Here is a 26,048-nt window from a genome sequence, read left to right as displayed (position 1 = left end):
CAGACAGGGCACGCTGTGCACCGCTCTTGGTGTTTTATTTGTGGTGTGGTCTTCTCGAAATCATTAATTGAGATACCTTTTAATGACAAGCAATACCAGATACAGTTAGGGATTGAGCAACAGTAGCAAAACTTATAGCAGTTATCGTGTACCTTACGGATTTTGTTGCTTTCGGAAATGTTTTGATAAGCAGGTTCTTTATGGCCTTTCTCATCTTTAGCTTGACTGATGCGTTTAAGTACGTACTTATGATAGCCATATTATAATGGGATTTGCCAGTTATGAATTTACCTTTATATATATGATTATAAGAACTATATACCGTTTAACTGATAGCCTTAACGTCATATATATAAGGGTCAATTCGTAACTGTCAAATATGAGATCTTAGGTTGCGCCGACTATAGCCATAGCCCCGACCTTTTGCTTACAACATTCAAATATTTGTTAAACGGCCGTTGTTTTATTGGTCGTTATGGAGTGTTGTCACAACAACGCATGATTGTGGTAACGGTCCAGAATCAAACGGCTAGCAGATGAGTGAGGCGAACTGTCAGTCTGGTAGAGCTTGCAGCGGTCGCCCCGCGCGTGCGGCTGCACTGACTCAACCCAACCCAGTCGGTCATTGCGCGACCTGCTACGCGCACCTCCACGCGCGCCGAACGCCGATCGAAACGAATTTATGACAGAAACATAAACGAGTGTCAGTGTTGTGTGTGACTACCGTAGGATTTGGGGTAACGTGCTACGGCTGACGTCTTCTGTTAAATTACACGATTTACTCATTCAAGAATTAAGCAAATACGACACCGAAGTAGATTCTTATAGGGTTTGTACTAATTTCAAGGAATTACGGAGCCAAGTTTGGAGTCTAATTAGTAAATAGGGCGATTTCTATAGCCTCATTAAGTACCTGTTTGATAAATATTGAGCAATAGCTTTATGGTTTTTAATATTGTTATTATTTAAATAGGTACTCAAATATGTATTGGTTAATTGTAAATAATATGTAGCTTGCAAAAAGAAACATTTAATTCGTGATTAGTGCATGCAATGTCGACGTTTATTCTCAGATTATTAGGTAATGTATTTATCAAGTAAGAAACCATAAATTGAGGGTGATTGCTCACACGCAGTACACAGGCCGGTATGATGGCGGCGGCTTACGCCGGTCGGGGAGTACGCGATAACAAGAACCCATAAACTATCGATCTCCGTTGCTAGGAGAGATGCAGATGGCAACAATAAACCTGGTTTATAATCCTCGATCTGTGACCAGCTATCTTAGGCTCCGCACTTGTCTCTCCTACGTTATGCCTTCAAGGAACTGTTTGGGCAAGTCGACTTTGACTTTCCTCCCTTTTGTTGCATTGTAGTGACTCCACTGACTTTTCGGTATTTACTACTGGTGTACTACTGGTTGTTAGAGTTTGATCACGCTAAGTTTTCACGCCAAGTGCTACGTCAACTATGTCGCTCCCTTACATATACATTATACATTGTCAAAGTAAGCGTAGGCAACTCTAGAATAGTTAGAATAGAGAAACCATAAAAATTAACTTGCCCAAGATATGGTGTCAGACTTTCTTTAAAGGTTTATTTTTGATTCGAGAATTGTTAGATTTGTAACTAGAGTAGAGTTCTTTAAGTAGGGAGGGTCGACTTCAATTTACAGTTCATATTTCATTTGGGCTTTACCAGCACTTTAGTGTGCAGTGTACAGTGCATCTTTCTCTTAATAATGGAGAAGAATTAAAAGTACTTAGGGCTTTATATCCAGACGGGTATTATATTTAGCTTTATGTAAGCTTTTTATACTGCGTAAGTGCAACGCTCTTAGTAATCGGATCGAATACCTTAGCTATGCGCGTGTAGGTAGTAGGTGCTTTGTTTACAAACACTTTCTTTTTATTTAAGGGTGTAGCTAAGTGACAGTTTCTTTAACGCTTCTTCTAATGTGTTCCCGTTTAATTCGTGCTACTAGCAGCTGATTACAAACAGCTGACCAATCGTATTCCAGTCTGGCTATCCGAAACCTAGATTGACCAAGAATCGTAAAATAGACAATCGTTATATAGTTTCGGCTGCTCTCATGCGGTACCGGGTGATTTATCTAATGACAGTTACCCAGTGTCATCAACGTCATCAACGCGTACCTATAAAAGTAAAATGCCTAGTTATTTTCGTCCATTGACCGTGGCGGTGTTATTGTCAAAGTAGAAATGGAATGGTGGCACGTGGCCACCGGCCGTTAAATCACACACTGTTCGAATTCGTAGGTTTTTAAATGAAATTCGTTACGACTACGCCATGAATTTGTTTTTGTTATCTTGTTAAGTCAATGGTAGCGGCCGTCACATCGTACCATTTCAAGGCTTGGAACTAAACTATCTAGGAATTACCTTTTTAACGTCCATATGGTAATACGTATACTCAATATTAGACAGAGACCAAGCAGAAATAAAAGCTATACACAGTTACTTTGTTTATTCGAATTGATATTAAAGGGGTGTTAACCTCGAATTCGTGTATTATATATAAGGCATTATTTAAAACATTTCTACACTGAGGAGCTGATTTTGCACTTTGTATAGGGGTGTGGAATTATAAATTATGTTGTAAGTACTAAGTATAGTTATACAATATTCGGAAGCTATAACGAGTACGTTGATGTTCAATCAGCCAATATTTACTTTGAAAATACATCATCCACGGTCCAAAGAGAATTTAGTGTAGAGTGAATGCTGCAGCGGTCACGAGCCGCCGTTATTATAAAGCCGACTTACAATTTCGTATGTACTCACAAAATAATTGCGTTCTCTAAGCACGACTCTGAGGCATTGAACTTTTATTCACGTACGTTTATAACAAAACGCTAAGATTATATCCCCAGCCAGGTGATAAGCGGTTGGTCCAAATTGTTAATTTTGGACTCGACGAGAATAATTTGTACCTAAAACATATTATTGTAACGTTTATAACCTCTTTTTCCAAGTCATAAATTTTGTAATTAAACATATTAAAAACAACTGCTCAGTCCAAATGAATTTTAATATTTGAATACTGTTTTTCTCTTCTATGATTTATGAACTAAGTACCTACATACGATGTGTGTTCAGAAGCCAAAATGTGATATCAATTAAACTCAGTATTAAATCATCTGATACGAGTTTAACTTTTCTGAATACGGTCACTAGATAAAAGTTGGAACATAATGCCAGACTTGCGAGTGGAAGATCATACAGGATACCCACATACGAAGACTTCTCCAACAAATGACGATCAAATTATTTTAAACGATATCAATTGGCTTGATTACTGCTTTATTTTCCAATAAATTGTTCAGTTTGATCTTGTATTCAAATCTAGAACATTTATTATTTGCGATGTGTACCAAAAGTAATACACTTAAGCATCCCATAATATTTATTTAAGCACAAGCCTTAATACTCTTAATATGATAGGTATGTATATTTTACCCTTAGATGCACCATTTGACCTATTTGCCCGAAATTAATATACCTGACACGTAATTGTTTACCTGATTCTGTGAAAAACCAATATTATAATAGTACATAGACATTTTTCTACAATGATTGGTAAAAAATGTATGATAAAATTACCACCATCAGAAAGATACATTATTTGTGATATAATATGTATATTTTTTGAATATAAAATAATAACAACTCTATATAACCGCCTAAATCCCATACTGAAATCATCAACTTAAGCCTTTTTCCGAATGTTCCACTAAATTGTCTGAAATGTAACGATTCTAAATTTAAATACTGCGCAAAATTTAATATACAATCGGAAAAAAAATTAGTTTAACTATCGGAATAATGAATTGGAACAAATATATTTTATCTAATTAGTTAATTGTGCATACATTATAAAATTATGTTTTTATTGTGTAGGCTACATCCTACACTATATATTAAAGGGTTATTAAAGAAGTTGATGTAGCAAAGACACGTTCTTTAGATGATATCATCGTGCAAAAAGTGTCAGCGAGTATTTGAATCGCCGGACTGCTTACTTAAAATATTGCCATGAGCCATGACACATTATAATTAACATACTATAGGTATGTAAGTTATTTTTTCTATTAATCTACTTAATACACCCGTTAGATAGCTCTTATTTTTATAGGTACTAAAATCCCGAAACTTAGAGAAATCAAGCATTGAGGCAGCGTTAGTAGTTATGCTTATGACGAAAACGCAAATAATCCGGACATAGCGGGCTTCAACTTTCGATACCGTAATACACCAGCGACTGGTGGCCCGTTACCGACTTCTGCAACCTGTCTCTTACTCGTAGCTTTTCTATTTCTATAGACAGCTTTTAAAGTCTATCGTGTTTATGAAGCGTGCAACTTGTATGTCAACGGTCTTTTAGAATTAAGAGACCTGCCGTGCTCATTTTTAATAATTAATAAATCATTTGATTAAATGGATACCAAAAGGCTTTATTTTAGCTGGTATGAAGTTGGTAAATTTTAAAATCTTGTTCATCTTTCCTTGATTTATTAGTATTTGTTTTTTTTTTAATTTCTCATTCTTGTTTAGCCAAATGTTTGTGTGAAACATCAAAGATCAAAACGTTAATTGGGTTAACTTTCTGACATGACATAATATTATACTCTACTCGTAGCAGTTTTTCACCTCTTGGCATACCATAGATAACCATGTAAATTCAGCACCATGAAGTAATTTAGTTGCGCAAATATTTAACGTCCCTACTTATCATATTAATTGGCTTTGCCATAATATATTGTCATTCGCATTCGTGGGTTTTTTCTCACGCACGCAGGATTGCACTGCGCTCCGTCACACGCAGCTACCGCGATCCGCGCATTTTATTTCGCACCTTGCTCTCTTTTCTAGGTTTATTTTTAAATATCTGTATATTTAAAATATCTATATAAGTTATAAGCTTCATTGAATGTTTTATATTTTTATTAAGTCTACTAAATTAATAACACACATAATATATGTACTGCTTTCTTGCTTACCAAAATAATTACCAGAGTGATAGAATAATGGTACTAAGTGGAATCTCACTTTCGATGTTTTTAAGACAAATTGTCATAAACGAAGCAACGTCTGCGACAACGTAAGCTCAGTGCGCTGATAGTATCGCAATATTATATATTTTCCAGTGGTGTTAACTGACTTGTGATTTATCCATATGTCCATATGGTTTCTTGCTGCTGCAGAATATAATACGATACCTATACTTGTTTATTCCTAAATACATATTACATTTTGCGATTGCTAATAGTGTGTATTATATTATACAATTAGGCATTAAAGTTGTCAGTTTTATCAGTGAATGTGTATGCAAATAAAAAAGTAGGCGTGTTCTCATTGCAGGCGATATATCTAGTGACCCACATTACTTGCATCACTTAGGTAACGCATGTTTGAACAGTTGCGGACGTCGGCCGTAGTTAAGTTATTCCGTTATTTAGTGTGAACAATGAAACTTTTGCACGCATTCCATAATTAATCTATCATGTGACCGCACGGTGGTCAGTTTATAACCTGAAGTAGGAGTGATGGTGATCAATAATGCCGGATTGGCGTTACAACGTGCTGTCGGCGAACGAAGCGTACATAGACGCGAAGGAAACGCCGCCACGGGACCCTCTCGCGGCCAGTTACCCGCGGCGCGCTGATCGCACTCGACCCGCCCACACATGCCCCTACACCACTATATTCCTAGGAACTCGCTCGCACCAAACTCCTCACCGCTTGCAAACTCGACAGAGCGATGCGGGTGACCCGTACGCAGACGCCTACTCCGTGGACCGTTCCTCTAATCTCACCGACACTTCGAGCTTTGCCCACTACGAAGACTGCCGGCCGCAGTTAGAAGGCGTAGCTAAAGATGTAGATGACACATATGCTGGAGAAATATTAACAGACGGAAAAGTGACACTGCAGGTGCAAAAGGTGCCATACACTTCGAGCGTATTTTATGTGTCGGCAAGGACAGCTGCAAAAACAAAAGATGTAGAAGGCAATGATTTGTTTGTAGTAGAAGGGTCGGATTCCGATGCGTTGTCGTCTTGCACTTGTGACAGCTTTGAGCGATGCGAATTTGACTGCCGGGATTTTGAGCCATTTTCCGACACATGTTGTTGCGACCCACTCAGTGATGAAGTTTGTAGTCGCAGCCCTAAAGATGTTGAGTCGCCTGAAAACTTTTGTGACCGCGTGGCCGAGGAAGACAGGGTTTCAGTTCGCAGCGACATGGATGGACTCGATCTAGCTCTGTTCGAACCGGCGGCAACCGACTGCCTCGATTACGAAATTGACCCTCCGGTACTTAAAAGCGCACCGATACCGACTGCGCTCTGTGGAGTACTGTACGCGCTTCCGCACACTAGCAACGGTAAGTGCCTTTAAGACTAATTTATTTGTGTTTAAGCGCATGAATCCCGGAACAGACACTGTGATAACGTTCAATTACAGTGATTAGGAGCACGAAGAACCGCTCGGCGGAGTACACTCGACCGCGCCGTGTGGTCTGCTTCAATCAAACTCGTATTCGATACGAACAACGGTGTTCAGGAAATTACTATCGCATCAATCACAAGTAGGCATTGTCACACCCGCAAGTAAGACACTTATCGGAATGTCCAAGTAAGCCACAAATGGCACACTTGTACAAATCATTCTGCAAGCAAGAACATAGCGTCAAGTCATAGTAGATGACTAACTAATATCACATGAGATAAATGTAATAATGTTTCTAATTTGCCGTTACATCATAAGTAAAGTCTATAAAAATTCAAGTCAATATGTCTACTTGAAATTGCTTTTGAATGCTTTGCAGAAGATTTTTTACCCAGCTAAAAGTGATATAGCATCAGTTATACAAGTTCAAGTTTAGTTGCTCTACAAACGGCATGCACCGTTACATTCGCAAGTTTCTAATTACCGGTAGAGATAGATTACGATTGTTGGATCGTATGTAAATTGTAGCGCGGGAGCAGATAAGCTGATATATGTACATACAACGTGAAACACGTACAGCAGATGAATGTACTCGTACGTCTACGTTAAACAGACCCGTTACGTTACTTGATTACGAATGCGGCGTTTTTTAACGACCATTTGCTTAAGTCTATCGATTCTATAGGATTAACAGCCAAGGTGTGACATGCCACTTCTCAATCATATTTAAGCAATAAACTATAACTCTAATCCTCGTAAATATTTCGTAAATAAGCGCTGGTGGCCTAGCGGTAAGAGCGTGCGACTTTCAATCCGGAGGTCACGGGTTCAAACCCCGGCTCGTACCAATGAGTTTTTCGGAACTTATGTACGAAATATCATTTGATATTTACCAGTTGGTTTTCGGTGAAGGAAAACTTCGTGAGGAAACCGGACTAATCCCAATAAGGCCTAGTTTCCCCTCTGGGTTGGAAGGTCAGGTGGCGGTCGCTTTCGTAAAAATGAGTGCCTACGTCAAATCATGGGATTAGTTGTCAAGCGGACCCCAGTCTCCCATGAGATGTGGCAAAATGCCGGGACAACGCGAGGAAGAAGAAGAAGATTAGACAGCATGCATATTTATAATCTGAATTGTGTATCTGACTTGAGTACATATACAGTATAGATATTAACAAAGGCGACGCATCGAACGCATCATACGTGAGGCCATTTTTGTATTTTACGTAAGATCTACATGATCAGGTTGCGTAGTTACGTAACAGGCAAGCCGGTGGTAATTTAGTTCTATTAACTCATCGTCTTTGGTATCTGAGGCCAACATGAGCTAGTGCATGAGCTACTAACATGAGTAGACTGCGTCAGATTCCAGAAAAAAAAAACAGAGTTGTATTGCAAACACCAAATTAAATTTTTAATGTTACAGGTTACACATACACTGATCGGCCGAATCTGTCTTATTTCGTTACAATATGTTATGTAAGCTTTTTTGAGTTTTAACCGGCTAAAATCTAATTTTACTCGATTACAAAACGCCAAAACAATTAGCAAGAAAACCAAGCTTAAGACATTTACTTGCTGTAAATTACAAATTCATACGCACAGGTATTTCACGCAGTTGCCTGGAAAGTTTCAGGGCCAGGTTAATGTTTAATATTTTACGATGTTTTGTTGGTCATCAAACAGCGCGCCCGAACAATCATATCTGCGGTATGTCTTTTCTTCGCTTGCTTTAAATAACATTGTTATGTAGACCTCTTAGCCGGAAACGTGTCGAGCGGCAAAACATGGTGTGTGGTGTGTATGCTGCACACGATCATTTCTGTTATTAGGACCGAATGTTGTTCATGACTGATGACAATGGTGACTTGTACTTTGATCATCCGATGGGATACTTTGGAGTTAGAATAATAAATGTAGAAAAAATATTAGAATAAGAGTATATAGAAGTGATTAATTAGTACCATATAGAAGTGATTTGGTTTCTCAAGTAATAAAAGCCTATTTGTAGATGTACATGTTGCAAAAAGGCGCACTCGTTTTAAATTATTCATGAGTCTCTTCTTTATTTCCTGCAGTTCTTCACAAAACACCATATTACGCCGGTCGAGCTCGGCGTTATGCGGAATGTTGTCACTCCTGTCTAACCTGCTTCGCTATTCCAATCAAAGCATCCATAAAATAACCTGTTTAATTGGTAATTTATACTTTAATTAATGTTTTACAAAATTTACAGTTTTTTGTTTTTCTAATACGTTCGATAAGTTTTTTCTGGGATGACAATGACGACTGCATCCTTGTCCAGTGTAGATACAATCGCATGATTATACTTTCTAACAAGTGCGGCCTTCCTGCGGACCGTTTACCTTACAGGATGCTTGCATATGCATTTAACACTTGCTATTCAACACTTGGATGGAGCAAGAGGAGGAATGTTTGTTTCAATTGTTAAGTGTTATTTTATAACAAAGAAACTCCTAGTGCTTAGGTATTATACCATAAATGCACTCGATGTAACTGAGTAAGAAGGATCAATTATACATCACTCTTATATTTACATATTAGTATCGTAAATAAACGTAATCCGAAAATACCGTATATCGTAAATAACAGTATATATACTAGCCTCCGCCCGCGGATTCGTTCGTGTATATGTCTTTAAAACATTTTCTGGTACCCCTTCTTCATTGTTATGGCTTGGATAGTGCTCTACAACATTTAAAGAATATCTGTATCTTCAGTTTAGGCTGTGCATAGTGTGCATTGCTTGTCAGCATCTAAGTAATATAAAATATAATCATATAAATTTGTATCGATTATCTCTTTGGAGGCAAGTATAGAAATATTTTTTGCAATAACATTGTTTCAAATTACTCAGTTCAATTCCACCTACAAAATTTGTAACTGTAACTAACTAGCTTGTAATCAGTCTTGAATCACTAATTTTAGATTGCTGATATATCCGCTGTTTGTTTTTCGGGTTTGTACCATTCTAGTTTCGTTTAACCACCCAAATAAATGGTAAGAACATTGCATTTTGGCACACGATTTATATTGTCCGCCTTCAAGGTTTATTTGTGTTTCATTACTTATTGATAGAGAATGGACTATAGGTAATTGGTTGCCGTTCGTTCCTGTTCGAGTCAGCTTAGTGGTCTCATTATACAATGCCATACTTTTACAGATTTATTAAGTGGCCGACAAGGCCGCTGGCATTTTTGTTTGATCGCTTGGAAGCGAGTTGTCACTGTAAGTACAGTACAAAGACAATGCAAGTCAATAACCTGGATTCTGGGTACGTTTTGCCACCGCGAAGGCTTCGATAAGTCGATTCAACCGGTTATCATGTTTATTTCATTCGACGAATATGTTTATCGAGTATTTTTTTTCCATTGGCCGGGCTCTATTGTTCGGTGCCCACGGTGAACGTGACGTCGAGTTGTGAAATGGATACATGATTAAGACTAATTTTGACAATTTTTCATTCTGATCTAATGGAGCAACCTTCGACACTCATGTTGAAATACGTGTGGTAAAACTACATACATTATGCATTAATGACAGATATTGAAATACCAGTTATTAGCGCGTTTTGGCTGATTGCGGATAGCAGAATTTTATTGAAGATCCTGGTGGTAGCTTATTATTTTTACACATTTACATCAAGGTTATTCATTATGAATATACGAGTATAATACGAAACAAAATGTGTGGACTAAGTAGAAGATAAGTATTAACTTTTGTAAAATTCAAATATTCAAAGTAGCTCAACGATGGTTGTGAACGGGAATCTTTCTATAAATATTATTACTAATCTTATATTTTTCGACTTGTAAATATTACCTACAAACAAAACTGAACACTGGGAGATGATATTGGAAATGTTAAATAATAGTGTTATTGATCGAATGCAAATTTTCACCCTTTGTTTTATTTATGTAGGTACGCTTTGTGTTTTCCCTTTTGTAAGCTCTACTATTCCAGTAGGTATTGTGTTTCGTATCTAATATAGGTGTAGGTAGGTACACACGAGATACGCGTGTGTAAAGTGGGTTTGCCGTTAGCTGTCCACAATGTCCGAGTGGTTCCGTCGTGTGGCCGCAGTGCCACATTTCTCTTGACATCCAAGTGTTATGTTACAACAAGTTATGGTTCTAAATAGGTAGCTACTACAAACTATGTGTTCTTTTACTACGCTTATTTTTGTGTTTTTCGTGTTCTATAACAATATGTGGGCAGCGCTTTACAGTTCTTGCTTATTACACGAATATTTTGTCCTTAACTAGATATTGGACCGACACCTTCCGCAGGCAAGTGTTGTTGTCTCTACACCTTATAAATAAAATAAACCCCCCGCCACACATCTTTCTGTATGTCTGTATGTTCGCGATAAACTCAAAAACTACTGAACGGATTTTTATGTGGTTTTCACCTAAAAATAGAGTAGGTAATTCCTCAGGAAGGTTTACGAGCATGATTTGTTAAGGTTTTTTACTACCCGTGCGAAGCCGGGGCGGGGCGCTAGTAATAATTATATTATAGGTATTATATACAATAGCATAGCCCTCTTCGGTTCGATGGAAAAAATATTCCATTAGGACATGTTAGGACATGTTAAGATATTATTAAGAAGTAAGTACCACGAGAATTACTTTACCTTTAACATAAAAATATTCGTATTCGCGGAATGACAGCATTTATACGAATATACACATATTCCTATTCTTCTATTGAACTCTATTTTAACGTTCGGCTAGCTTGTAAGCTTGGTCGGTAGGTGATGGTCTTGGTTTCGAGTAAGGGCAAGTATTTATGTAATTACGTTATGTGAACCAATAAGGTAAACTACATATACTAATGTTGTCTCCCCTCCAATGGTTGAATCCTTCAACCTTAGTGAAAGGCTGGCGAAATGGCGTTGTCTAAAATAATTTTATTTATTTCAAATATTACTCGTACATAAATCAGAAAGGACTTCACTAATCTTTCTCCTTTTCCGAAGGTTTCATGGTATTAATATTGGACTTGACAAAAGAGTCGGGACCTGACCGACGTGGGTAGAACGTTGTTCAGCATGCTGTTGTAGATATTGTATGTACAAACATACAGTTACTAAGCTAATGCTCAAGTAAAACTTGAACGTACACAATATGTAGTTAAACCTTTTTTGGTTACGGAATGCCGCGGTAACCCGAGAAGCAATATTAGGCTAGCAGGTTGATTAGTTTTTGATGTTACAATCGTGATTTCGTAATATTAAATGGGCGGAGACGGATTCCTTGCCAGTTTGAGATTTGAGCAGTAGATACTATATGCGTAGAACATATTATTAGAGGATTTTCTATCTTGACAGCTAGAAAGTTGAGAATCGTTTAATGTTGTATCTACCGGGTGTGGCCTGTAATATGAGCAAAAAATTAAACTGTAGGCTGTACTCCTCATACTGACCAACATTTGTTCAGCGACTTTTAAAAATAGCTTGTGGTTTGATTTTTAATACACTTTAAAGTTTATTCTAAGACGCAATGTATTGCGAATTTTGTTATGTTTAAGGCGTGACAAGCAACGTCAATCACAATGATATGGCGTGGCGATGGCGTCCATTGACTTGAGGATAATATTTATTTTGTATGAAAAATAGAGAGTCTAAATACTTCATAATTTTTAAAAGTTGTTGAACAAAAGTGTCACCGTTTGAGGAGTACAATCTATGTTTTAATTATTTGCTCGTGCTACAGGCCACACCTGGTATATTGTTATTAGAAGACACATGATGCCGAAGTTATTTGCAAGGTTAGAAGAGAACATTTTGACCTGAACCAATTTCCTACACTTTTTAATTTCACTTCATTTCGTGCTTATATGGATAATGGAACCTAAAACTACATCCTAATTATACTTTAGAAAATGCGTTCATCACGGAATGTCACTCCATTTTTAATTACCAATTTTAACATTATAAATTGGTAACCCTTGGTGTTTTTTTACTAAGTAGATGCTTCTTTTTTAATGGGTGTATAATTTGTAGATATTTTTGTTATTGTACTTGTTCGAATAGGCCGTAACACTAATGATAAGCAGTACGTGAAGTATACATATATACAGGGTGATTCAGGAGACGTGAGCAGGACTAACACTGCGCATTTCGTAAATTATAAGCACCTGTTTCGTATCAGTATTAGTGAGGTTAACGTTAATTTTCTAGTCGTGTTGAAAAAAAAAAGTTAATAATTTATTTACGACATGCATGGTCACCCTAAAATTAGAATACTAAACTACCGATATTCTGTGTCAAATTGAATGTCATCACTGTCATCATGGTCTGGTTACTTTTGAAAACTCGTATCTCATCTAGTTTGACAGTTTATTTTCTTCGTAATCAAACTGCTGTCATTACGGTTAAAGAGGTTTTATGTTTATTAATTAGGTCTTGTAGGGTGACCAAGATTGTAGAGAATTAAATTTGCCCTCACCAAAAAGTAAAAAAATAGGAAAAAGTGTGGTTGTTTCACCTAAAAACGACGGTGATCGATCAATTATCAGTTACTGAGTGTGCAGGATTGCTCACGTCTCATGAATCACCCTGTATATGATATGAATATAAAACCCCAAACTTGACCGAGCAACTTTTTAGAACTTAAATATGTAAAGAGGTAGAGGTTAATTTACTTTAATGAATAATGATTTATCGCAGTTTCTCACAGCTTTAAATGCCAAATCATCGTCTTTAATATTACACGACACGCTTCGTATGATTCAAATTCTAATCAATGAGAGTAAGTTTTTATATCAGTCTCATACCGAGCTACTTATTTTATTTGGCGCATTTCGATCTTAAACATTTTCAGTCTTGTTTTGCCAAGGATTTCGTTAATTTTGTGGTGAAGCTTCAACGCATTCACTGCCAGGGGGCTTGGCCTAGGAACAAACTTGTATGACGGTGGACACACATGTGCGTCGGGGGCAGTAAATGTGTTATAAAAGTTATAATCGGATATTAATAGCGAACGGTTATTAAGGGGCCCACTAGGGCTTCCAATACCGGGATCCCGGCATCCCGAAATACCGGGATCCCGGCATCCCGAAATACCGGGATCCCGTCATTTTAAACGTATTTTTCAATACCGGTATTCTTAAATGCAATACCGGGATCCCGGTATTTTCAAAAACAAGGAAAATTTGCAGTATAAACCATTTATATCCATTAGAATGGTCTTATTCAGCTGTATTAAGAAGCTTACTACACGTCAGACGCATCTAAGTTGCATCTAGCCCATATTTTATTATTGAAATAAGATCGTTGCCTGAACGTCAGATAAATATTTGGTGGTTGGTGGTAGATGAGTCCTGACAGTGAGATTAATATAGTTAGTTCTTAAAATTTTATCAAAAATATTAAAGAAAAGAGCAAGGAATAAGGAACTGTAGTATGGCGAACTAATTTAGGCGGAAATTAGAAAAATAGTTGGCTGGTGGGTTGTTGGACTAAAAATGTGACTGGTGAAGTCAACAAGTTGGATAAAATTATTGCCAACCTCGAGTGTGAAATATAATTAATGCATATGGCGACATTGATTGTTTATTGTTCTAAAAGCTTTTAGGGCATATCTGGCCCCAATCATATATTATACTACTCTTTGCCCCAATTTCACCACGGCTACAATTGTCAGTGACATATGTCGAGTGACAATTGTGAAGCGACAGGTGACATATTACAATTTTATAAAATATTTTCTATAGAAATACTTACAAACATGACAGGCATTGCTACAATTGTATGTATTACAATTATGTTGTGAAACAAGAATTATTTTTTCTAGTCGACATATTTGTAGAATTGTCGGTGAATATTGACAGGAAATGAGTTATATGTCGGAATTTCGTGACAATTGTCGTATTTCTTGTGACAATTGTCATAAACTTTAGCAAGAGAAATATCAGTTTTTTTCCGATATAATAAAGTTTTTTTTAATAATACAATGATGGTGACAAACAGGAATACGGCCCGCCCGATGGTAAGCGGTAACCGTAGCCCATGGATGCCTGTGAAAAGCAACAGTGATGTTTTACAATTGTCGCACCTGTCACCGTGGTGAAATTGGGGCCTGGTGTTACAGTAACCCTTTTTAATTCCCTTTTTTAATAAATCTATAATTTTTTAAGCGCTTCATATTCAATACCGGGATCCCGGTATTGATGAAGACAGTTTCGGTATTAATACCGGTATTGTGAGAAGTCCGGTATTTGGAAGCCCTAGGGCCCACTGATTCACAGTCCGCCTGACGGTATCGGCCTGTCAGTTAGAACAAAATTTTGACAGTTCCGAACAACTGACAGGCCGATACCGTCCGGCGGACTGTTAATCAGTGGGCCCCTTTAACTTATTATGTTCAGATTTCATTAAGCAACTGATATTTTGGTAAATGGTAGAGGTTGCACAATGACAGGTTTTATTGAGACCTCTAGTGTAAATTAACCTTTGCTTATGGGCCACTGCATTATTCGGCTCTTTGCTTATTGATTAACACGTTAAAAGTCTGTAATCATCTTGACCTTTTTTAATTAGATGCAAATCGTTATTGATACGGATCGATCATCATGATATCGTAAATTAAAAGTTTATTAAGCTTTCAATATTCATTAGGTAAACGTTGCGCAAAACAATCAATGAATAAAGTAAATATGTACATACAATCTGTATAAAGAGGAAAAATAAAATCTGTTAGCCCTACTTAAACAAAATAATCATAACAAGGATGCCAACGAGATCTCTAGCTATCCTTCATTTTATGAAGAAAGTTTTCATTTTTAGCTTGTATTCCAGTACTTAATTATTAAAAATAATATATACATAATCATCAACCTGGCTAAAAAACAAAATATACAATAACAAGTATAACAACGAATTATAAAAATAACTAAATCATGTGAGTGCAGAAAAAAACGTGTGATGATAATAGGTTGATGAGGTAGAAGTCTGACTTGCACTTGATTGGTTATTTTTAGTTGACCACCGAAACCGAATATTTTGCTGAAACCGAAGGTTCGGTATTGCTCTACTAAACCGAAATCGAAACTGGACACCACCGAAAATACAATTTCGGCGCCGCCGAAAGGTTCGGCAGTTTTGGTCAAAACCGAATCTTAAATGGTTTTTATGTCAAAAGTCCAATACCTGCCGAAAACGAAAGCTAAACTTCTGTCGGACACTTGTTATTTTCTATGAACGGGGACACTGCATCAGAAGCCTCAGCGTTTACGCCGTTTACCAATCTCCGCCGCACCTGTAGCCGCTGCACCACTAGCACAAATTCCGAAAGCTTTGTAGATTCGTACCTCAGGAGCTTAATTGCCGAGTAATGAGTACCTATTTCTAATTCATTCTTGATGTTTTTTCTTTAAATATGTAATCAAATACCTACATATACGACAAAGTCTATAATATACGAATATGGGTATATAAAGTATACAATACAAATACCTTACCTATTGTATATTGTAGAAAGTCTGATCTACGATCTCCGGCACCGGATACATTTGTATTTCCACTGATACTTTTTCTTCGGTAAGTGAGACATTTCATACAAATTGAATTAATGCCTTATCTGAAATTCATATATCTGCCGGATTCGAACTTTACGATACGTCAAATAATAGATCTAGAAACGAGATGGATTAGATGTGTCAGTGTCAAAAGTGACGTATTTGTTTGAAGAAATGTCACATTTGACACTGAGATATCTAATCCATATCGTTTCTAGATCTATTAATTGACGTATCTTACAGTTAGAATCGGGCCGTATGTCTTGGAGTTTGCCCCTTAAAGAGGCTTATTGGCCTCGTTTGTAACGAACATTGCCAAACGGGTTTGCATCTCCCGCAACCCGACTACACTGACGTCACCTCCTGATTATGATCGAGTTTAATCAAGTGTTCAGGCAATTTCACGTGTTATAGCGTTTGTTCACCATAACACGATTAACCCATCAAAAAAAGCTTAAGTTATAAAAAAAAATCACATATTCTAAACCTACTACATAATCTAAAACGTAATTCATGATTCAACTACATATTTATTATAATCTAAGTATTTACAATTACAATTCGTATGATAGGAGAACACGTGTTCCAGGTTTATAAAATTCAAGTTCTTCCTGTAATGGCACAAATTGTTTCAATATCTAATAAATAGAAACGTATTCTCGATAAAGGAAGAAAATGTGATATAAAGTGTGACGGCGTGTGTGCGTATGTAAATGGGATTAAATAACTAAAAGTCACGGCCGCACTCTGGATCGCGTGAACGCATGCAGTTTAAAAATGTCAACCGCTTTTAATTGACTTGGCTTGTGATTACAATATATCTAGAGAGTAATAACGCGGCGGGAGCGTAATAATTCTTATGTTACTGTTTCACTTTACAGCATAATTTCTGATTCATTATGGTTTAGTTAAGACCAAGAGGTCTGGAAATTACTACGTATTACTGTTCGCCGGAATTATTTGCATCGTTGCGTGGCTTCGATCAGTGTGGGAATAAAATATCAGTTTATCTACACTCATGTCATTAGTGCTCTATAATGCGTTCAGAAACCGTAGGAAATGACAAGCTTTATTACAACCAATTTTACTATGAGAATTTTCTTATCTGTGGTAGTAGGAAAATTTGTACTTTAATGTACATAACGTTATAGATTTTTGTAGGTTATGAGTTTAAATTTGGAACAGCAGTCAAAACTCAAGTAGGTCTCTATTCTAGTATCCATAGATATTAAAAAAGTTATCGATACGAAACGTCAATTTAGTATGTTTTTTAAATATAAACCGCACGATATTTGATCTCGAGTGACATGAGAATAGGGACTTCATTCTTTTGTCTAGGAATTTAAAAAACTACGGATGTGTGACATGCGTGAAAAAAGTTTTCATTCACCGCCATTTGACGTACAGTTTATCTTTTAGTTAGTTTTAAGTATGTGTTTAGATAAAGTAGTGTATGTAACTGTACATAATTAGGCATTAAAACACTCGTGTGATCCTATTAAGAAACTCACTAACGTTCGTTTCTTAAACCCACACTCGTATTTTAATGCCTCTCATTATGTAGCAGTCACATAAACTACTATTATATTTTTTTAAAGATATGTATATGTAAAACCTGCCAGCGCCACTCCCATTACTAAGCCCGATTCTGATTTTAATTTATTATTCTGTTTGGTGGTTAATGGAGTAGAATAATATTAAAAACAAATGATGATGATGATATGTACGTTGCTCTCTAAGTTGAGCGTAGTCAGGTAGTCATATGTAGGCTGTAAGTACCGTTGAAAACTGTGTCAGCCTAAAGGGTTTCTCGGCTCGAGTCACGTCGATCGGGTGTCACACAGTGAATAGTGCATTCACGACTTATTTATTAATTGATTTCTTTTCATAAGACATTGAATGGGCGCGCTCTAGCAGAGGAAGTGACCTTTATTCCCCTTTGTTCGTTCTATGCAAGCACGTGTATGAATGGTAAACATTGAAGGACTTATAATTTACAATACAGCTTGACTGTGTGTACTGCTTTTAAAGCTAGCTGGCTTTATTTTATAATCGCCTTTATGTATGATTGATCACGTATATTATTTTAATTAGCGGCAAACAACATCACTTTAAATATTTTGGTTGCTGTACCTATATGTCGTGATGCTATTTATGTTGTTCACAATGTGCGTTTAATAATAAATAAGTTTATAAACTGCAACACTGAGCGCAACAGAATCCTGACCAAACTAATGAAACGGTACATATACCCTTAAAAATATGTACAATGCTTATAGATGCACATTTTATTGAAATACTTATACTCAAATTTTATAGTATGATGTAAAATATTTTAAAATGAACTTGGAATAGGGTTAGTACCTAGTCCAACTCTAATTTGTTCTTTTTGATCAGTCAGATCTGGATCCACAAGCGGAAATTTCAGTATAAACCCATGATAAACCCTCTATCACGAATCGACACATATAGATGTGAGCATATAAACATTGGCGGAGGGACGTGCATTTAAATATTGGTTCACCTTTTCTCTTACCGAAGACAATCAAATTCATGTGATGCGAGTCACAAGCCATGGTCGAACGTTTCCTGAGTTCATCAGTTTCAATAGTTAAATTAGTAAAATGTTTTCTCGACAATGCGTATGACACGACGTGATTGTTTCGTTACACAACGGATAATAGGGAACTGCTTCTATGCGTAGGTACGGCACTTGGATAATGTTACAGAATCTTGTTACGCAATGTCATTACGCATCTCGTCAGTTAAATATTGACCGCCTATTCTATTCGCCATATTTGCAAAAGGAAAAGATAAAATATTCATGCAATATTCGGACAAACCGGTGAAGAGTGACTTATCGTTTTAATTGCACTTTTTTGATAGATATTTTGTAACTGTCAAGTCGGTAGATATTAAACGAAAAGTTGTAACATCCCCAGAACTGTTCCGTAGTAGGTTGACCTATCGTAAAGATCGGCCTCCTTTCAATAGAGTGTCAGCAACCTTCACAGCCTATACGAGTTTCCATAGCTATTGGTACGTAAAGTCGGTGTAGTAAAGATGATAACGGAACTACACTTGTAGTAATAAATAGGACACGACCACGACCACTGCCTCAAATAAAACATTGGTGATAATGCAGACAACGCAGGTTATGCATTCAAGTCTAAAAACGGATTCCTTAAAGGGGGTTTTTCTAGGTAAGTTTCGAACAATTAAGTGGAAATCTGGAAATAAATACTTATAATGACGTATGTACGTCGACACAGTTAAGTTTACACGTATTTATTCATTGCAAATGTACCATTTTCAGGGTTACATGTTACACTAGTGGAGTCATCACATCACAACATATTGAGCTTACAGTTGGGCTAAGTAGATATTCACTTTAATAAAATTCTGACATCTGTGAAGAATATCAATGGAGCTTACAGTTATGCAATCTCGGGTATTGAATACCTCAGGAGAGTCCGGGCGAAATGGGATACCTTAGACAAATGTCGCACAGTATAAAGTATAAAACGGTTCATCAAAATATAGTACATTACTGCAGAGGCCGTGAAGTAAGGAATTGCAGGACGAGATTGCGATAAAGCGAGTCTTGCAATCCCTGTTCCGGCCAAGGATTGTATAGTGCTTTTCTCAAACAATGTAAGAATATATTATAGTTAAAATAACTACTAAGTAATCAAGTAATGCTAAGCGGTTTTCGTAGTCTATGGATGTTCCTATATTATGGGTGTCACATGCGCGTTTCTGACTTATGAAGCAATTGTTCCTACAATACAACCTAAAATAAAAATGTTTAAATGGCTGCCTTTTTTATTTTTTTAACTTGACATTTGAAAAACCTATTCGAGGACCATGTTTAAAAACCGCTTATTTTTAAAATATAGTACCATATATATTGTTCTTTTTTTAATGTCGCAAGTATGCTTACAGCTAAGAATATAATACTCAGCTTACACAGAGAGTGGTCGTTGGCTGTATGTAATATTTCCTTTGTTATCAGTCTAATCTTAGTGAGCAAATTTAAAAAGTTAGAGCAGCGGACAATAATGTACGTTTCATACTAACTCCCTAAATTACTTCTTGGCCTAGGTCAAGAAGTAATGTAAGGAGCTATAAATGAGCAACTTCATGTCTTCATATCGTGACATTAACGCATACATTTCGGAATATGTTTGAGAAAACATCTATTATTTATTTTATGTATTTACTTATTGAACTTATTGTATTATACTGCGTATTTCTTGATAAATTAATTTGATGTTCAATTCACGGTTTTAAGAAACAAAAATAATATCAAAAGTACTACGCCTACGTACACTTTAATTGACACCACGGACATTACTAATGGAATCCCTGAATACATCGAGCTTAATTATTGTTCCAGCAACAGAAAGTGCATTGAACTTAACGAAATGGCTACATACTCGTAGTTACTTTATTATCTGTACAAATAATTTCAATATGTTAAGAACTGGCATTTAAATACCTACAGATCAAATTAAAGTACATAATTCAGTGTGTTCAAGTATAATTGTTCAATTTATTCTTGCTTTTTATGAGACATTTTACAGAATCGTTTATTTTAAGGTATACACTCTGTTTCGACATAATAGAACATAGATAGTCACTTTGGTTGTTAAATGTGACGTAGGTACTTATTTGTTTTTAATATTTCGTATTTACTATTAATTATGCATATATTTAATTTACGAGTAGATACGGTCGTAGTTTTAGTTAAATAACTGGAAAAAAAATGACTGCAGTCAGTGCAATTATTTTGTTAAAATATAAATGTGTAATGCACGACTAGTGAAAATAAGGTAACTTAATAAATAAATAAATATATATTATTCTTCTTATTTATGCGTCAAATCATATCAAGGGTCAGCCTACTCAACTCAAGTGAATTAAAATATCGACTGTAGGTGAAGGTAGGTACTGATCATGTTGTGGTCATAATATTACGGTATTACGGCTATTATAGTGGCCTGATAAAACAAACACAAACTTATATAACATTCTCACGGTTCATAAGTAGATGTGTGGACATCTCCATCCATATGCATGTGTATATCCATACGGTGTTGTAATATAATTAGAGCTTATGTATGTGCTGCGGCTGGTTATGCTGTATAATTACTGGCATAGCGAGTGGGGCGACGCCCTTTGCAGGCGGTGGACAACTGACCTTTGCGTTTCCACCGCGTTTCCACGGACACAGAACCGTGACACTGCGGTTTTTTAACAACAAAATAGCGACGTAGACTGATGTAGAATTTCATAACACAATTGATGGATAGAGAATAGGCAAATCGCACAATTAAGTAAAAATTTCAAACATCTACTTAATTTTTTGGACCGTTTTAACCTCAAGCGGTTTCGAGGTCTATAAAAAGGGGCCGAAATCCATTGTATTTTGAATCTTTATTTTGGCAAACGAAAATCGCACGCTGGTGGCCTAGCGGAAAGAGCGTGCGACTTGCAATGTGGAGGTCGTGGGTTCTAACCCCGGCTCGCACCAATGATTTTTCGGAACTTTTGTACGAAATATCATTTGATACCTAATTTACCAGTCGCTTTTCGGTGAAAGAAAACAATGTGAGGAAACCGGACTAAGGGGTCATCCATTAATTACGTCACACGAATTTCTAGGTTTTTTTACCCCTCCCCCCCCTCCTTATCACACTTGGTCACATTTGGCAAACCTCTCCCCCCTGGTGTGACGTCACATTTCTTCAACGAAATCGGCAAATATTTTTGATAAAAGAAATATTAGTAAATAATTTTATAAACCAAAACTGATTAAGAAATAAAATTAAACGAATAAAAACGATTAATGTTTCAAAACCTTGTTATTTAAATGATAATTAGAGTATAAAATAGTTTAAATACATTTTCGGTTACTGATGAAGTTAAAGTGACGTCACAAAGTTTATGACTCCCCCTCCCCCTTGTCACAACATGTCACATTTTCTTGACCCCCTCCCTCCCCCTAAACGTGTGATGTAATTAATGGATGACCCCTAATCCCAATAAGGCCTAGTTTACTCTCTGGATTGGAAGGTCAGGGCAGTCGCTTTCGTAAAAACTAGTGCCCACGCCAATTCTGGGATTAGTTGCCAAGCGGACCCCACGCGAGGAAGAAGAGATTGAATATCTGGGAGACCGACCAAAGCTCAGAAAACATGTAAAAACTCAAAAATGCGCGTTTTCTCACAGATCCGACCTAGCTAAGAGATCAAACCCCTTATAGCAAATATCATCGAAATCCTTAGAGCCGTTTCCGATATCACCCAAATATATAAATAAATATATATATATATAATAATTGCTCGTTTAAAGGTAAGATAACACAAAAAGGACAAAAATCGCACCAGTCTTGAACCCCAATCCTCTTGCACGTATTTCCACGAACATACCGCAACGCTATTGCTGCATACTTACGTTGTGTGAAATTGTCTACTAAAAGGATCACGAAAACACTGTTTGCATGTGTGAGTAATAGTAGGAAAAAGCGTGACAGCAACACTCCGTCGACTTTAAAGGGTGGTTTTTGCACAATGACGTATTCAATGTTTATTTCAATAGTTCAATATTTCTTATTCCTTAAAGACTGCGCTATTCATACTTTTAAGTATACAAATACCAAGACCATTCCACAAAAAAATAAAACCTGAAATTTTGCGAAAGTGGCGCCATCTAGCGAGGGTTAAGCTTTGAGTAACCTAGTCGAACCACCTTAAATAGGGTTGATTGACATTCAGAAAACAATTCTTAACATGCTTATTTCAGAAACTCTGAACCCAATCACACACTACTTATACACTTGAGATAACCTTCGACCAATGGTCTCTTACGTGATGTTTAAAGGTTTGATGTATAATTTAATTTAAGTATTCAGGCCAAAGAATTACCATAACATAAATACATATTGAGTAAGTTAAGAAAAGCGTAGCTTTCTTAATAGAATTTTTCCAATACACATGGCCCGGTAAAACACGTTACGAGTCAGAAAAATACTTGACATTCAAATTTCTGCCATAAAAGATACCATAGATTAAGGGCCAGTTGCACCAACCACATTTGACAGACTGATCAACATCAGCCCGCGCGCCCCGGCACCGTACTATGAAATTTTCCATACATAAAAATTTAGCGAACTCTTTAACGATACCAACACTTTGGTGCAACCGACCCTAACTTTAAAATGATAAGAAGGTACCTTAATAATTAAGAATAATCGCTGACGCCGTGTTCTACATGACATCAAACTTTACGTGGGGCCGCACGCCCCCCAAATGTCCAGGACCCCATGGTCCCGATATATGGAAAGACACCGCTGATGTATGACGAAACGGCCATTTTTGAGATTAATGGAAGCATGAAGTACCAGAAGTATGGAGCGTACAATCAAACACAAAAACAATGTGCAATACGTCGTGAGTAAAAATACAGGTTCACATAATATTACTTCAAGGTAAAGTTTAATTCAAGGGTGATTTTTTTAATGCTGAGCTTAATTTTTATCTCAAATCATAATACTTCATTGTTAACTCGGCAATGCGAATAAAGTGTAAATGCAGCATCAAGCTGTTAATGCTTCAAGGTGCTTGCATGCTTTATTTAAGTAAACACCCGTTTTAAGTAAAATACGCGTTTTCCTTGTTGAAGCTTTTCTAATGCTAAAAAAACCGGGCAAGTGCGAGTCGGACTCGCGCACGAAGGGTTCCGTACCATAATGCAAAAAAAACGAAAAAAAAAGCAAAAAAAAACGGTCAAGGGCTTGGATGGGTCAAGTACTGACCACTCCCGACGTTGCTTAACTTTGGTCAAAAATCACGTTTGTTGTATAGGAGCCCCATTTAAATCTTTAATTTATTCTGATTTAGTATTTGTTGTTATAGCGGCAACAGAAATACATCATCTGTGAAAATTTCAACTGTCTAGCTATCACGGTTCGTGAGATACAGCCTGGTGACCGACAGACGGACGGACGGATGGACGGACGGACGGACGGACGGACGGACGGACGGACAGCGAAGTCTTAGTAATAGGGTCCCGTTTTACCCTTTGGGTACGGAACCCTAAAAAACGAAGTATAGTTAAAATTAGTTTTCCGAAACGCCTTGGTGAAAACAAGTTTGAACTGGGATTTTTCAGTCAAAACTAGTTAACACTAATTATTCGAAATAACTTTCAGTTAAAACTAGTATTCACGGTATTCTGTTAGAGTCAAAAATTGGCGAAGCAGAGAAGAATTCAGAGTATATTTTTTTTACAAAAGTAGAGGTGTTTGACATAGTATTAATAAAAAATATGTAAATTGTATTGTATGTTTCATATCTCATGCTCTGAAAGTGGGTCGTTGTTGTTCTAAAAGGTGCGCAGAAAGTGATACGTTTATGCTCTAGCGCAGAAAAGTGGTGTAGTCTTCTGCGTCCCCGTCCCACGAACAACTGGGTGGAAACAAAATAGAAAGATAGTGTCTTTATTTCCTCGCCTGGAACAATTGGTCATTGTTTAATTTTACTAATCCCACGTTGATCCTTTTTTTATAAAAAATGATGTAAGTAAATTGTTAAAAACAAAAGATTCTTGATTTCTTTCGTTGAATTCTATTTACTCGATTTCATAAGGCGGGAACCAAAAGGAATACACCAAAAATTTTTTTTTAAACCTTAAGCCTCCTCCACACTCGTGCGCGAATCGCGGCGCAAAGCCGCGAACGCGAGTGTGGAGTCCTGAACGCAGACCTGCGAAATCGACTCCACACTCGCGTTCGCGGCTTCGCCCGCGATTCACGCGCATAGTCTGGAGGGGGCTTTACACTCACTCACGGTGAGCAAAGGCAGAATCTTGTACAGCCACAGTTAAACGTTTGTACGATATTAAATTGGTTTTTAATGTTATTTAGCACTATATTCATGAAAATAAAATAAAATACAACTAAAAATTTCTTATATTATTAATTAAATTGTTATTTAATATTTAAAATACTTTTATTATGTTATTAGGTGGTGCGGCGCACCAAGGTCGCGGTGCGGTCCGGTAGTCTGTTGTGGCTTTTAGAACGAAAAAGTATAAAATTAAAAAGTAAGAAGCAATCCCGCTGATTTTCATACTATAATCAGCTATAATGAACAAATAATTTTAAAATTACTGCAGTTTGTTAAAAAAATGTGTGTTTTCGTAAATATTGCAATCTAAATGATTTTCGCTAGGGGTTATTAAATCTTCACACATGTAAAGTTTCCGATTGCAAGTAAGTCCTAAGGAAAAAAGTCATGGCCGTAGGTTTATTAGGTACTTCAATTACTGATTTTGCGAAATACCCTTGTCTTGTTTGGTTTCCTCGCATTCGATATGAAAAGTAGAGTGTTTAACTCGGGTGAAAGGCACCATTTCCGTCTCGGACTATTGACGCTCTCACTGCGTTCGAGCGCCAAACTACCTCGACAGAAATGGGTGCCTTTCAACCCTTGGTTAACAATCTACTATACCCTAACTGCTATAATGAAATGAAAATGAAATGAAAATATTTATTTTCAGGCAACTATTGGCCCATAAATAAATACCTTAAAACTAGCATACATATTATTACAAAATATATCTTAAAACTAAAAACACACAATTATGGCTGCGATGCAGTTCGCAACCCCGCAGTGTTAGGGAGCCGGCCGCGGAACCGCCGGAACTTGACACCCTTCGGCCAAAACTCCTCCTTGGTGAAGGTCGCTAGATGTTCAGTCGGAACGCTCAGCACAAAAGAATTAAAATTCACACTGTGTCGAAATTCCAACTTCACGACCCTCAGGATGAATCCGGACTTGACTCGTACATACTTTACGATCTCCTCGACCTTCGTAAGGTAGTGTAATCGGGACACATACAGCAGCGTCGTCGGTGTTGCAGGACGCAGCAAATGGTTGGGTCCAGTCGGTGCGGTACCGCACTGATTCGGACGAGCTGACTTCTTTCTCCTCTCCGCCTTTTCTATGTGTTCAGTCAGCAAAACTATTAGCT

General features: G+C 36.9%; 1 protein-coding gene across 1 annotated transcript in view; it reads left to right on the top strand.

The window, feature by feature from the left end:
* The first annotated feature begins 619 nt into the window (after nt 1-619).
* LOC134804185 (ras GTPase-activating protein raskol) overlaps nt 620-26,048 on the top strand; it is a 166,092-nt gene continuing 140,663 nt past the window's right edge. The window contains exons 1-2 of the mRNA XM_063777118.1: nt 620-737; nt 5,440-6,405. Of these exons, the coding sequence (XP_063633188.1) occupies nt 5,580-6,405 (826 nt within the window). The 5' untranslated portion in view covers nt 620-737; nt 5,440-5,579. The remainder of the gene's footprint in view (nt 738-5,439; nt 6,406-26,048) is intronic.

This window comes from Cydia splendana, chromosome Z (assembly GCF_910591565.1).
Source record: "Cydia splendana chromosome Z, ilCydSple1.2, whole genome shotgun sequence".
Taxonomy (NCBI): Eukaryota; Metazoa; Arthropoda; class Insecta; order Lepidoptera; family Tortricidae; genus Cydia; species Cydia splendana.
The sequence above is the reverse complement of the archived record's forward strand: the minus strand, read 5'-3'. Positions and strand labels throughout refer to the sequence as shown.